The sequence below is a fragment of the Protopterus annectens genome, chromosome 14.part0 (genome assembly GCF_019279795.1).
Source record: "Protopterus annectens isolate FY-2018-M chromosome 14.part0, PAN1.0, whole genome shotgun sequence".
NCBI lineage: Eukaryota > Metazoa > Chordata > Ceratodontiformes > Protopteridae > Protopterus > Protopterus annectens.
Window position 1 is genome coordinate 128,709,178 of NC_056748.1, and position 13,827 is coordinate 128,723,004.

Consider the following 13,827-nt stretch of genomic DNA (forward strand, 5'->3'; position numbering starts at 1 on the left):
CTCACATTCATTGAAACAGCATTGAAACCAACACCACATCCAAAGAAAATGCATCTGGCTAGTGGTGGATAAAGATTACCTTTGGGCTATTTTCAAATCATTGGCCATTGCACACAAAACAAGAAATGTACATGGGTGCTCTTTTCTTTGATACACCTTCCTGACTTTATTAAATTATATTCCTTTTATAATATAGCACATTTGTTAGACAGAGCGCAGTTTAAATTTATTGTGAATATTTTTCCAGTAGGCTGTACTGTAGGCAATAAATCAAAATGCATGAACCAATAATAACAAAACTGCCCAATTCAGAACATTTCCATCATAAAAGTCTACTTCTACACCCACACTATCAATAGAATGACAGTAGTGTTAGCCATAGGCATCTTGCACAGCTTCTCGCACTTATTTTCAATTTCAGTTTTTTTTTGGGGGGGGATAAAAGGTCAAAAAACAGGGATACATTTTAAACATTTGGAAAGTTGCTAGAATAAAATGTCACATCATGCATTTCACTGGCAAGGCTTGAACCCAGGATCATATGCACTATAGTCAGAGTAACATACCACTATGCCAAATCAGCAGTCTCCTAAAAAACAGGAAGACTGAAATGTAATGGCTATCATGTAGTGAATTCAGTTCTCACTTCTCACTATAGCTCTCAATCTATTAGCACAAAAAACCTGGACAAACAAAGCCAATAATGGTGGAATACAAATTCAGTTCTCACTTTTCACCATAGCTCTGAACCTCTTAGCACAAAAAACCCGGACAAACAAAGCCAATAATGGGGGAATACAAATTCAGTTCTCACTTCTCCCCATAGCTCTCAACTCTTAGCACAAAAAACTTGGGCAAAACTTGTTAGTGGTGGTGGCTAGGGACTTTAGGCTCTTTTTACCCTGTATCCAAGGTACAGGGTTTGAGCCTGAGTACCTCTAGCCACCAGCTGTATTAAATGGGGACATTTTCACACACACACGCCAATGTTATTCTGAATAAAGTACAGTTATGTTATTTTCAGTATAGTACAGTTATTTTATCATAACGTATTACATAGTAATAATACTTTGTCATATAAATGACATGCTATTTTCTCCTGATTTAATTGCTAAGTTTTGTAAAGTGGAATAACTCATGAGAGTTTTATGAAAGATGTGCATTGTGTCTTATATAATAAAAAACACACTTGACCACACCCTTAGGAACAAGGGAAAATACTTTATACTATTTCTTCATGATGAAAAAGCAAGTCAGAACATCTGTGGGTTTGATCAAAACTTCCACATGACAGGAGAGGTACTACTGGTAGAGGGGTAAAAAAAAATAAAATAAAATAAAAACTGAGTGACTTTCCATCAGATGTGATTACGGAAACTAAAAAAAAATATCAGTCACCTTGTTACTTAATTAAAAGTAGCAAGCACCACCAAACCGAAGCACATTTGTTTAATTTTTATACAGCACTGAATCATTTGGCATTTGTCCAGCTTATAATCTCATCAGCTAAACAGTGTTCTAAACAGTCATGACATATTTCCAGTTATACAGATTTCTTTACAGCTAATGCATTTTTGGATTCATTCAAATGATTTTGAACTTTGCTACTGCAGCCATTTTCCAAATAACAGCTTAACTTTCATGCAAAAATGAAATGCTTTTCACTAAAATTCAACTTTCTAAGCATGGTAAGGTTCTACAGGTTATGACCAAGAAAGTACAATTGCACTAGCTTAGCTCAAACCTTCAAATGGGGTATGCAGTAACTCAGAAACTTAGCAGTACACTGCAATGTGCTGCATTCATATTATTATGTTTGTGTGTCATTAGTACAGAAAAAAAACACACACACACACACACACACACACACACACACACACACACACACACACACACACACACACACACACACACACACACACACACCTTTCTCTGACAGTTTCCTTACTTGTATGGAGTCTTCAATCTTTCTGACCATACCTGCTGCAGGTCCGATTCCTGTAAAATAATCCATAGTGCTGTTCCCGCTCGACGTTTCCCAGACATAATCCATTCGTACGTTGCCATTCCCAACTTCCCGCTCGCAGCCAGAAATGCATGAGCTCCTTGAGCTCAATTATGACAGGCTGGTAGCCCTGACGTAGCTGACGTCATTGTGCATGTGATGATGTCAGCTCAAACAGTGTAAAAAATTTAAAAAAAAAACAAAAGGAAATAATCAGAAATAAAGGGGTGCCACTCAGGAATTGTGGCACCCCTTCATTTGAACCCTAAAACTTGGCAAAAAACAAGTAATTCGGTATAGTTGGGAGGTATGGTTACAGGTAACAGATCAACAAAGGTGCTGTATGCAGATGATGTGACATTACAAGCAGATTCTGAACAATGATTTCAGCAAATAATAGTGGAAGGAAATGCAAAACTGAAGGCACATAGGATGAAACTGTGTACAGACAAGACAGCTGATATTGCAGCAAATGGAAAATCCAGAGAAGCTACAAATTGAGGTAGAATGGAAAATACTAGAATAAGTTAAGAGCTTCAAGTGTCTGGGATGGATGGTTGAGGAGAAGGAAAGTCTGAAACTCAAATGTATGTCATTATTTAGTGACTTCAGTTCTCAGTGATTTGTTAAAAAAACGTAAATTTTATAAACAACAGACTGAAAATATTAGGCAAAAATCTGGACATTCTGAGAAAATTTGCACAGTTGGGATGTATGTATGAATGAAAGACTCACTCTCAGCAAATGACTGCAATTTTCTATTCTCCAGACAACCCATCACCAAAGATCTGAGAAAGGGGAGATCTTAGTTGCTTGGTTGAGTTAAAGACCCACAGTCTCCAAATGACTGCAGTTTCCTCATCTTCAGACAATCCATCATCGTAAGCTAAGAAAGAAGAAGCCCCACACAGAGATTTTAGGTGCTTAGGAAAGCTAATGGGTATAATTAAATGAAAACATTTTTAGTGGGATTGTAGTATTAAAATCATTAATTAAAAGTGCTTTTCCATTCACTTGTCTCTTCTCATCTGCTTTCTCATCTTTAGTATGAAATATTTTTTTTGTTAACATTATTTATCTTCATTGAATTGCGTCCCTTTCTGGAGGGATTGTGATACCATGCATATAAACACAGCAGTAGCAAGAAAGCTAAATATAACCTAATTTGTTTACATATATTCCTTATTTTTACTCAGCTGTTTGCTATTGGTGCACTAGCTGCTGTGACTTTAGCAAGTGCAAATCATAAGTAATTTGCAAGATTTAATAAACAATGGCTGTACATTCTTTTTAAATTAACATGAAAAAGCCATTCACAGTTTTAGGTAAGAATTTCATTAAAAGGCATAACTTTTTATTGGGGATAAAAAAATGGAATATCAGTGAGTTCGTGGAGGCTCTAATCCAAGATGTGAAAAGAGGCTAAAGGGTTGTATGTCAACATTTAACTTAAATCTGTTAACCTGGTAAGTGAACTGATCTGCTGTAGGCCCTTGCAAGGTATGACCTGAGCCACAAGCTAGGTTTAATGTAATATATATGGGTTAACCTATTCAAACAGCTTGTTTTTGGGAGGTGAGAGGAAATCTGAACACCCACAACAGAATAGCTTGGAAACTCTATGTAGAAAGTAATCAGAAGTCAGCACTGATTTCCAGGCTATCTGGCATAATGGCCTGGGTGACCATGTGTGTGTGTGTGTGTGTGTGTGTGTGTGAGTGTGTGTGTGTGTGTGTGTGTGTGTGTGTGTGTGTGTGTGTGTGTGTGTGTGTGTGTGTGTGTGTGTGTGTGTGTGTGTGTGTGTACATGTGTTTGTGTGTGCATGTGTGCGTGTGTGTGCACGCGAGTGTGTGTGTGTTTGTACTGTTTTATAGCTTTGTTTTATTTCTATCATATGTTTCATAATTCATATTACCTAAATTTTTTTTTTCTGTTAAAACCCTCATTAAATTATCACTCAAGACATAGGTATACATAGATTAACAGAAAAGAAGACAAACCATATTCACTTTTTTCCATATACATTACATATCTTTTCTTTCTTTATAGCAACTGTCTTTTAGTCCAACATTGCATAAATTGTTCAATTCCTGCCTTCCTGGAAACCTCCTAAATATTATTCTGCATGTATTGTTCCCACAGATATAATTTATTTCTATGTAATTTGTTCCTTCCCTTTTCTAAAGATCCCTCTTTCAGTTTTTTGTCTCTTTTACAATACTTAATCCTTCAAATACAGTTGGTTTAGATTTTTGATTTCCATTTTATAATAACCTTTTTTTGGCAGCTGACAGAATTAAACTTAATTAGGCCTTGCTATGTCAAAGCAATTTAGATATGGTATCCCAGCTCAAATTAATCATTTTGTAGGTTCATGGGTTCATAGGAGATTACTAGGGTAACGGCTTAAGAGCCCTTACAAGCCTAGCCAGTAAAACCATATTTTATCCAATATGTGGCCCCTAGGGACAAGAAGATGGCACAGGTTTGTGCATATGCCTTGAGATTTTTACATAATGACTGTGTCCATTAGGGACATGGGCACCTCAGGTGTGAATTTGTGATTCCCCATCCATTCATCTAAAATACATTTGAACAGGGCTAGGGAAGGGCTCTGTTTAACGGGACTAGGAACTCAATTCCAAAGGAGGAATAATCTCCATGACATGTATCTGTTTCTCCAGCATGTTTTGTTTGAGTCACTGACTAAGTTTAGATGCCTAGATTGGATGACCTTCATGCTGTTTGGTTGTAGATGTGAAGCAGATCCATCAGGGCCAGATCTGTGAGGGCATTATAGGTCCGGCATAGGTCACCCTTAATATTCAGTAGGAGACAGAGTAAAGGGATAGGGCATTTAGTCTAACCACATAGGATACATTGTATACATCCTGTATTTTCTTTGTGAGGAACCTCTGAGGTCACTCCAGCTGCTGTAAGTGTCTAGTCAAGTACATGTCAAATGGCTCATTGTACTCAATTATTGGTCTAATGAGGGCTGAGTACAGCGGGACTATAATTTCCTTTGGATTTGGATGCCATACCTTTATCTATATGTTGTGCCACATAGAAGGACATCCTCACCACTGTGGACACATGGTCAAAGTTCAAGCTACTATTTATCTGTGTACCAAAATCTCTCACTTCTGACTCTACTCTTAGGGTTGTGCAATTAATGTTGCAATTTGCAAGGGTTTTGACATCCCAAAGAGTATGATAATGCATTTTTTTGCATTTAGTTTAAGTCTTTGGTCTGACACTAATCATTTGTCTGACCTAGACCCTCCTGGAGGATATCTACATCAGTGAGGATTTGATGATTGACCCTCAGCTTGTAGTTGTTGGCAAATGGTGTCATCCAGAGGCCTTCCACATTTGCCTTGACTTCACAGAAGTATATTCCAAATAAGAGTGGTCCCATCACTGAGCCCTGTGGCACACCACTAGTAAATGACTTCTTGATGGATCTGAATTCGTCCACTTTAACCACGTGTCCTGTCTGTGAGCCAGTTGGCTATCTATCTGATGAAGTAGGGATTCATGCCCAGTTTTGTAAGTCTATTTATAATACCTGAGTGTGGTATTGTGTCAAATGCCTTGGCCAGGTCAAGGTGAGTTGTGTGCATTGTTTTACACTCATTCATGGCCTTAGTGACGTTTTAAACAAAGTCCACCAGATTTAGTACACATGACCTGCCCTTGACAAAGCCAAATTGGGTCAGATCCAGAGTTTTTAGGTCTCCTTTGTTATTATTTATCTGGTCCGTGATTATTCTTTCCATGGCCTTACAAATACGATTAGTCAAACTTATAGGTCTGCAATTTCTGGGGTCAGTAGATGGTCCCCTTTTATGCAGAGGGATGACTTTTGCTGTCCTCCACTTTAATGGGACAAAGCTAGTCCAGAGGCTATGGTTAAATAGGGATTCTAATGGGCTTGATAATTCCTGATTTAACCTGTTTAAGAGACAACCTGGTATATTGTGAGCCCCCTTAGAGTGCAGTGGAAACTTGTTCTTTGGTGATAACTGGAGGTGGAGTGGTGGAGGGTATTTTTAGGGGGAAAACTGGGGGCACTGGGAACTAAGGTTGGGTGGCATGATGCCAGGGTAATCCTATGGGCTAGGCTTGTAAAGACTCCAGGGCCATTAGCCTAGTACACAATTATGAACCTATGAAGGGGAAGCAAACTTTGAGCTGCCCCTAAGACTGCAGACATAACTGAAAAATATCTTATGGTTATTCTTAGCTTTGGAGGCTATTTTCACTTCAAAGTATGCTTTCAGAGACTTGACTAGTACCCTGATCCACTTGCTTAGATGAATGAGGGACTTATTTCTCTGTTTTGCACATTTCCTCTTACTTCTTGACAGGATTTTCTTTCTTTTGTGGTACAACCAATAAATACTAGGGGTTCACCAGGGTGGCTTGTTTTTGCTGTTTGACCTAGGTTTATTTCGGTCTGGTAATATCATTTTTAAGAAGTTGTTTAAATGGTCATACAGGGCTTTTGTTTATGACTCTGCATAGGTTTCTGTGTTTTCTAGATTTGGGGGAGCTTGAAAACTAGCCATCCTGTCACTTAATAGAGGGTAATTTACCTTGAAGAACTTCTTAAAGTTTTTAGGGTTGGATGGGAGGACTAGATGTCCTTCAAAAATGCAACTGCAGTCATAACAAATGGGTTGTCCTGCCTCAGGCAGCCCTCGGTCGGCCGAATTCCAAAGTCTGGGTCCGGCGTCGGCTGGTGTCGCCTCCTCTCCGACGTCTGGCGGCTGGAGTATAAAGGCATCGGCCGACGCCATCTTCTTCAGTCTTTCTTGCCACGCGGTGCCCGAAGCAGAAGCAGTTCGCAAGTGCCGGTCGGTCAGCTCCTGAGTTTTCAGTACAGAAGTCATCTAAAAGCTAAGTACCCCGTTGTGGAACATTTATTCTTGCCTCAGCCGATGTCAGAACAAATTGAGAAAGTTAATAATTGTTTGTCTTGTGGTAAACAAATACCTCATATGGACTTCCATTCTCTCTGCCTTCCTTGCCTGGGCCCAGACCACGACGTCTCGGCCTGTGCTGCCTGTGCTTGCTTTAATAAGCACACTCTCCGGTGCCAGGCAGAATTCACTGAGAACTTTTTCGGTGAATCTTTTGCGTATATCATGCCGTCGGATCAACCGACAACCCAATCTGCTAAAAAACGCAAGGACCGGGACCGACATCCTCGGCCCGCGTCCACTACCGATGCTACTCCTAAACCCTCTGCTAGTGCTCTGGTCCCTTCGGAAGTGGTAAATCCAGCGCTCCAGGCCGACGACACAGCGTTAACACAACCTTCGGTCTCAGAGATCTCTCCGGTGCCGGTTGTTGATTTTCCTCTGGAAACCGAAGTTCTGGATCTACCCGACACCATTTCTGTGGACAAGGTTACGCCTGCACGTGGGGCTGCTAGGCCCCCCATTTCCATGTCCATCAAGGCCTTTGCACATGCTAAGGCCGCCAGTCAGGCCAAGGCCCATCCTAAGCCTGCTACCCAGGCCCCTTCATCTGATAAGCAGATCATGTCTCTGGCTGCAGATCTTATTTCCCTTATCAGGGGGACTCAGCCTCATCCGGACAGGGGTTCTCAGCCACCTGCAGAGAAAAGGCCTAGAACTGAGCAGGCGGACAACCTCTCTTCGGATGAAGCCTCTGGGGATTCTGAGCACTCTGATACCCAAGAAGAATCCTTCCAGGCCTACGAGGACTCTGATGCTGAGGAATCAATTCCCTCTGCCTCCCCTCCAGAGGATTTCTCTTTTGGTGAAGTCCTGCATTCCATGAGGGAACATTTTCAATGGCAGGGTCAGGAATTCTCTGACTCCAGGAAAAGGCTTTGTACCTTCCTCAAGCTTCCCCACCACAGACCTTTGGCTATTCCACCTGTTATGGATGTTTTGGATGATGTTTTCTCTGACTCCAGTGCTAACCCTGACTCTCTTCCTCCTGCTCCTGTCAAGCCGGACAGATATTATAGGGTCCCTGACACTCACAAGCACCTTTTTAAGGCCTACTCTGTGGATCTAGAAACTATTTCACAGGGCCCCAAGGGGGTGGCTACCTTCTCTGCCAAAAACCCTCTGCCGGCAGACAGAGAAGCAAGGTCCCTGGAGAGATGGGGTAAAAAAGTATATACCTCTACTGCCCTAGCTATGAGGTCACTTAACTGCATTTTCCACATGTTTCAGTACCAAGATTTTCTCCTGGATGATTTACAGAAAAAGTTAGCCTCTCCTGAGCCTATTGATAAAAAGGCATTGCAGGATCATATACATAACACTCAGCAGGTTAATAACCATTTTCTTCAGTGTGGTTATGATGCATTGGAAGCTTCATGTAGGGCAGCTATGACTGGGGCTGTGATACGTAGACATGCTTGGTTAAAGGATCAGTCTTTGCCTGACCATGTTAAAGTAAAGTTACTTGATGCACCTTTGGTAAAACAAAAGCTGTTTGGTGCTAATGCACAAGATGTATTGAAATCCATAGAGGAAAAAGCAAAGTCAGTACAGACAGTCAAGGATTTCCTTCAGGTTCAGCCACCCAGATTCAGCAGAAACTGGCCCTCAAAGAATTGGTCCTTCCCCGGCTCAGACAAGTTTCAAAGGGGAAAAAGCAGGCATGGCCGAGGTAGAGGGCAATACAGAGGATCTTACAGGGGCCGCCAATGGCAACCTCCAAATCAAAGAAGTGGCGCAGACAGCTCAGCTGCACCACAAGGACGATCACAATGACTTGACTTTCCTACAAAGGTTCAAAGAGAAGCACCTTTGGGCGGAAAATTATCCTTATTCTCTCAAAACTGGCATATCTTAACCAAGGACAACTGGATTTTGGATTTGATAGACAAAGGTTACAGATTCCACTTCCACACATTACCAATAAGACAAGGCATGCCAAACCTGCCACATCATCAAAGGGCAGAGGCGCTCACTCAAGTTTCCAAACTGTTAAGTATAAAAGCAATAGAAAGGGTTCCTCCTCAGGAGCAAGGCCAGGGATTTTATTCAAGGCTGTTCCTTGTTCCAAGAAAAGAAAACAAATGGAGACCCATACTGGACTTGTCAACTCTAAACACTTTTCTCATGGTGCCAAAGTTCAAAATGCTGACGTTGCAGCAACTCCTTCCCATGCTGGGCAAGGGGTCTTGGCTGGTCACTCTGGACCTCAAGGAGGCATACCTGCATGTCCCAATCAGAAACAGCTGCAGAAGATACCTCAGATTTCTTGCAGGGACAGAGCATTATCAATTCTCAGTATTGCCATTTGGCTTATCTACTGCACCCAGAGTGTTCACAAAATGCCTGGCATCAGTAGTGGCACACTGCAGACTGCAGGGGATTCAAATATACCCCTACCTGGACGACTGGCTCATACAAGCAGACAACAAACAAGCCTTAAAAGAAAATTTGGACTATGTCATGCATCTACTGCAGGCCTTGGGATACACAGTCAACATTCAAAAGTCAAAACTACTGCCATCCCAACAGATTATTTTCCTAGGAGCCAAACTGGACACAGAAAACCAAATGGCCTACCTCACAGAGGAAAAGCAGCAGCATTTACCAGAGTACTTCAAAGGCCTGGCAAAACTCTCCCAGCTGACTGCAAGGAAAATCCTGCAGGCCCTGGGGTTCATGGCATCTTGCATCCTTCTGATACCTTTGGCAAGACTTCATATGAGAAAGCTGCAATGGTATTTAAAACTTATGGTCTCAACACAACCAAAGCCTAGAGGACATAATCCCACTTATTCCATGTCTGCAAAAGGAATTCCTATGGTGGGCTCAAGCCAGTCAGCAAAACAAAGGCATGTCTTTCAACAGACCTCAAGCAGGCCAAATGATTACAACAGCCTCAGACCATGGATGGGGCACACATGGAGGGCAGATGCATTCAAGGTTTTGGGCCAAAGGAAAGGCACCTGCACATAAACCAAGGAGATGTTGGCAGTGATTCATGCAATAAAATCACTACAACAAGGGCATTTGCTAATAAGGACAGACAACACCACTGTCATGTGGTACATAAAAAGCAGGGGGCACACATTCTTATCCCTCTGCAGACTAACAATGCTTCTCTGGGAAAAATCTCTGAGCCTGAAGATACATTTACAATCCCAGTTTGTACCAGGCAAGGACAATGTACTGGCGGACCAGCTGAGCAGAAATTTTATGGATCCACACGAATGGATGCTGCACCCTCACATTTTCTCTCAACTGTCGAAGACATGGGGAAGACCAGACGTAGATCTCTTTGCTTCCCACTTAAATCATCACCTGGAAAAGTTCTGCACAAGGACTCACCATCCTCTAGACTGGAAAACGGATGCTCTCTCCTTCAGCTGGAATTCTCTGAAAATTTATGCATTCCCTCCTCTGCCTCTGCTGACCAAGGTGATACTGAAGATCAAAGCAGAACAACCAACAGGCATCTTAATAGCTCCGGACTGGCCAAGGCAACACTGGTACCCATTGCTATTGACCATAACTCGGACCAAACCATGGCCTCTGCCCCTATGGCCCCTGCTCTTAACACAACACAATTACAGGACTGTGCATCAGGACCTGAAAACATTACACCTGACAGCCTGGAGTCTACCATGATTTCTCCACCTAGCTCTCTTTCCAAATCAATTCAAGAGATCTTGCTGGAAGCACGCAGACCTTCCACCAGAAAAACCTATTCGGCCAAGTGGAAGAGATTCAGCATCTGGAATGCCAACAGGGGCCAGGATACAACATTACCGAGTATACCTCAGATATTAGAATACTTGGCAGAACTATTTCATACTGGGCTCTCATACTCTTCAATAAAGATTCATGCCTCAGCAATCTCAGCAAGATACAACTGTGACCCTCCAGTGTTTTCACATCCTTTGCTACGACAGTTTCTAAGAGGAATAAAGAATATCAAACCTCCCAGAAGACAGCCAGTACCTGCATGGGACCTCAATTATGTGTTGGAAAAATTAACTCTTCCTCCATTTGAACCAGCAGCAACTTCAGAAATTCAATTTCTTTCATGGAAGACGGTCTTTTTATTGGTAGTCACATCTGCAAGAAGAGTTTGATTCAGGCACTCATGGCAGTGCCTCCCTTCATCATTTTTCATCAAGACAGAGTTTCTCTAAGAACAAATCCTACATTCATGCCAAAAGTTATTTCCAAGGTGTCTCTAAATCAAGCTATTCACCTGCCTACATTCTTCCCCAATCCTCAAAACAGGGGGGAAAAACTACTGCATACTTTGGACATACACAGACAACTACGCTACTACTTGGACAGAACTAAGGCCACCAGAAAGTCTGACCAACTGTTTGTAGCCTATGCTGCTGGAATACAAGGAAAAGCAATCTCCAAACAAACAATTTCAAAATGGATTGGACATTGCATCAGATTCTGCTATTCATTCCATGGAAAAGGAGTGCCTGCCAGTATTAGGCCACATTCCACCAGAGCTTTAGCCACTTCCACAGCTTTCCTAAAAGGAGTGGCAACAAAGGACATTCTAGAGGCTGCTACATGGAGCTCCGTGCATACATTTACCAAGCACTACAACCTGCCTTTATACTCCAGATCCCGAGCAGGCTTTGCTTCGGCAGTCCTGCAGGGGATGTTAGCTACACCATCCTTATCATAGATCCATCCACCCCCAGCTTGGCTATGGTATTCAACCCATATGTTATGACTGCAGTTGCATTCTTGAAGGACATAGTACAGTTTTGTACCTACCATAAATGTAGATGTCCGATAGATATGCAACTGCCCACCCTCCTACCCCTCTGTATCCTTCTTTTTGGGTCCCTACCCTTATCCCATTAGCTGGGGTATTTCCTATGGTGTATCTGTTTATTACTGTTGTGCATGTTTGGATTATTTTTATCCATTTACCAAAATTAGCCTTCCTAGGAGGGCACCTGGCATCTGGGGCAAGAAACACTGAAGAAGATGGCGTCAGCCAATGCCTTTATACTCCAGCCGTTGTGACATCGGAAGGGAGGCACCAGCTGCAGCGGACCCAGACTTTGGAATTCGACCGAGGGCTGCCTGAGGCAGGACAAGCCATATGTTATGACTGCAGTTGCATATCTATCGGACATCTACATTTATGGTAGGTACAAAACTGTACTTTTTACCTTCACTTCAAGGGAGGCAGCTTGAAATAAAGTTATTTGGTGGATGCTTGGATATGAAATCATGGCAGCTCAGTACAGCAGCATTATGACAGCAGCAAAAGGCTTTCTTCTCTTATGCTTTTCTCACAGTCCTACCCCATGCCCCACTCACAATGGTAGCTAAGCAGAATTTGTCTGCAGATAATCTGTTGATGCGTTCCTTCTTTTTCCTCAGAAAGAAAAAACGGAGTCCTTGGTCTCCAGCAGGAAGTACAGTCTGAGCAAGACTCCTTCATCTCCTCCCAGGACTGGGTCAGAAAAATGCCACTCCATTCCTACTCCCACCAAAAGACTCTTCAGAGACCAAGTCCATTAAGTGAATCTGGGTTACCTGGGTCATCTTCTTGGTTCCTTGCCTCTGCACCACAGATCTGACAAATTTGCATGTTTTACTAAATGGTATAATTGCCAGTATTTCATTAAAAAACCTAAATAAGTCTCCAACCTCACTTGCAGTTGGGTTGTAAATCCACAAAATGGTATAAATATAACATAGGCAGCCCTCATCCCTAATCATGTTCAGACCAGTACATTATTTTGTCACCTTCTCCTGGATACTTTCATGTCCACTTCATGTCCAGCTTTACAACAGGCAGTGTAGCTTACTTCACTACTCTTAAACCACTGGCCAAGCATAGTGTTTACTCTTTAAGTAGTAAACCATCAAGTAGCCTTCATCTGTGGAGGTTATGATTAAATGATTTTGCTAGTCACTTGAACATGGTTCCCTGTACAGGAATTCATGCCTCTCTAATTATCCATACTGCTAAGCTCATGTTGCAGCAGTTACTAATTTGTATTCATCTTGGACACGAAAAGGGTGATAGGAAAAATTTTTCCTAACATTAATTCCATCCACTTTTGATCGGGTTCTTATTAGATGACCTATCGAATGCGTCTTGGTCGAACTTAACACAACAAAAAGGCAAAATAGCGAAGCGCCTTTTAAGTGAATTCTTAAGTGAAGCCCCCCACTTTATGTATTCCTTCAATTTTTTTTTTTTTTTTTTTTCCCCTTGGAAAAAAATCACTGTTCTGAGTTTTCGAGATAGTAAGCTTTCGCTTACATGGGGTCGATTATTCAACGTTCACTTTTTTAAGCATTCAATGATATAACATAGACCCTTTTGATCAACTATGTCATATAATGCTGGGCAAATAGACTTAATACAGGCAGACAGCTCACAGCTGCAGTTTGCTCTGCAGCGGCTATAACAAGAGAGTAAAGCGAGTGCTTTTTGTGTTATTTTCTAGATGCCAGGCAGATCGGACAGTGATCATCTATGACAACGGCAAAGACAGCAGAGGAACATTCCAGTTCAATTCTTTTCGGTTCCAAAATATTCCCAAGCTTTCCAAAGTCTGGTTGCACTGTGAAACATCTGTGTGCGATAGTGAAAGACTTTTCTGCCCGCTGGTGAGTACAATACATTTATTTCCCGTTACTCAGTGTAGTCATCATTGTATTTTGCTGAATTAACAATTAAATGTATCATTATATTTCTGTAGAATTTGCTTGTTGTTTACAAAAGAAATATGCAGAAAACCAACTTGACAGTATATTCCAGTGCATTTAATATGACTTATATGAAAGATGTTTAAAACATTTAATGAG

The 13,827-nt window shown here is 41.7% G+C and overlaps 1 protein-coding gene across 1 annotated transcript in view; it reads left to right on the forward strand.

Moving 5' to 3' along the window:
• TECTB (tectorin beta) overlaps positions 1 to 13,827 on the forward strand; it is a 260,451-nt gene that overhangs the window by 218,629 nt on the left and 27,995 nt on the right. Inside the window, exon 7 of the mRNA XM_044055840.1 lies at positions 13,467 to 13,629. Within this exon, the coding sequence (XP_043911775.1) occupies positions 13,467 to 13,629 (163 nt within the window). The remainder of the gene's footprint in view (positions 1 to 13,466; positions 13,630 to 13,827) is intronic.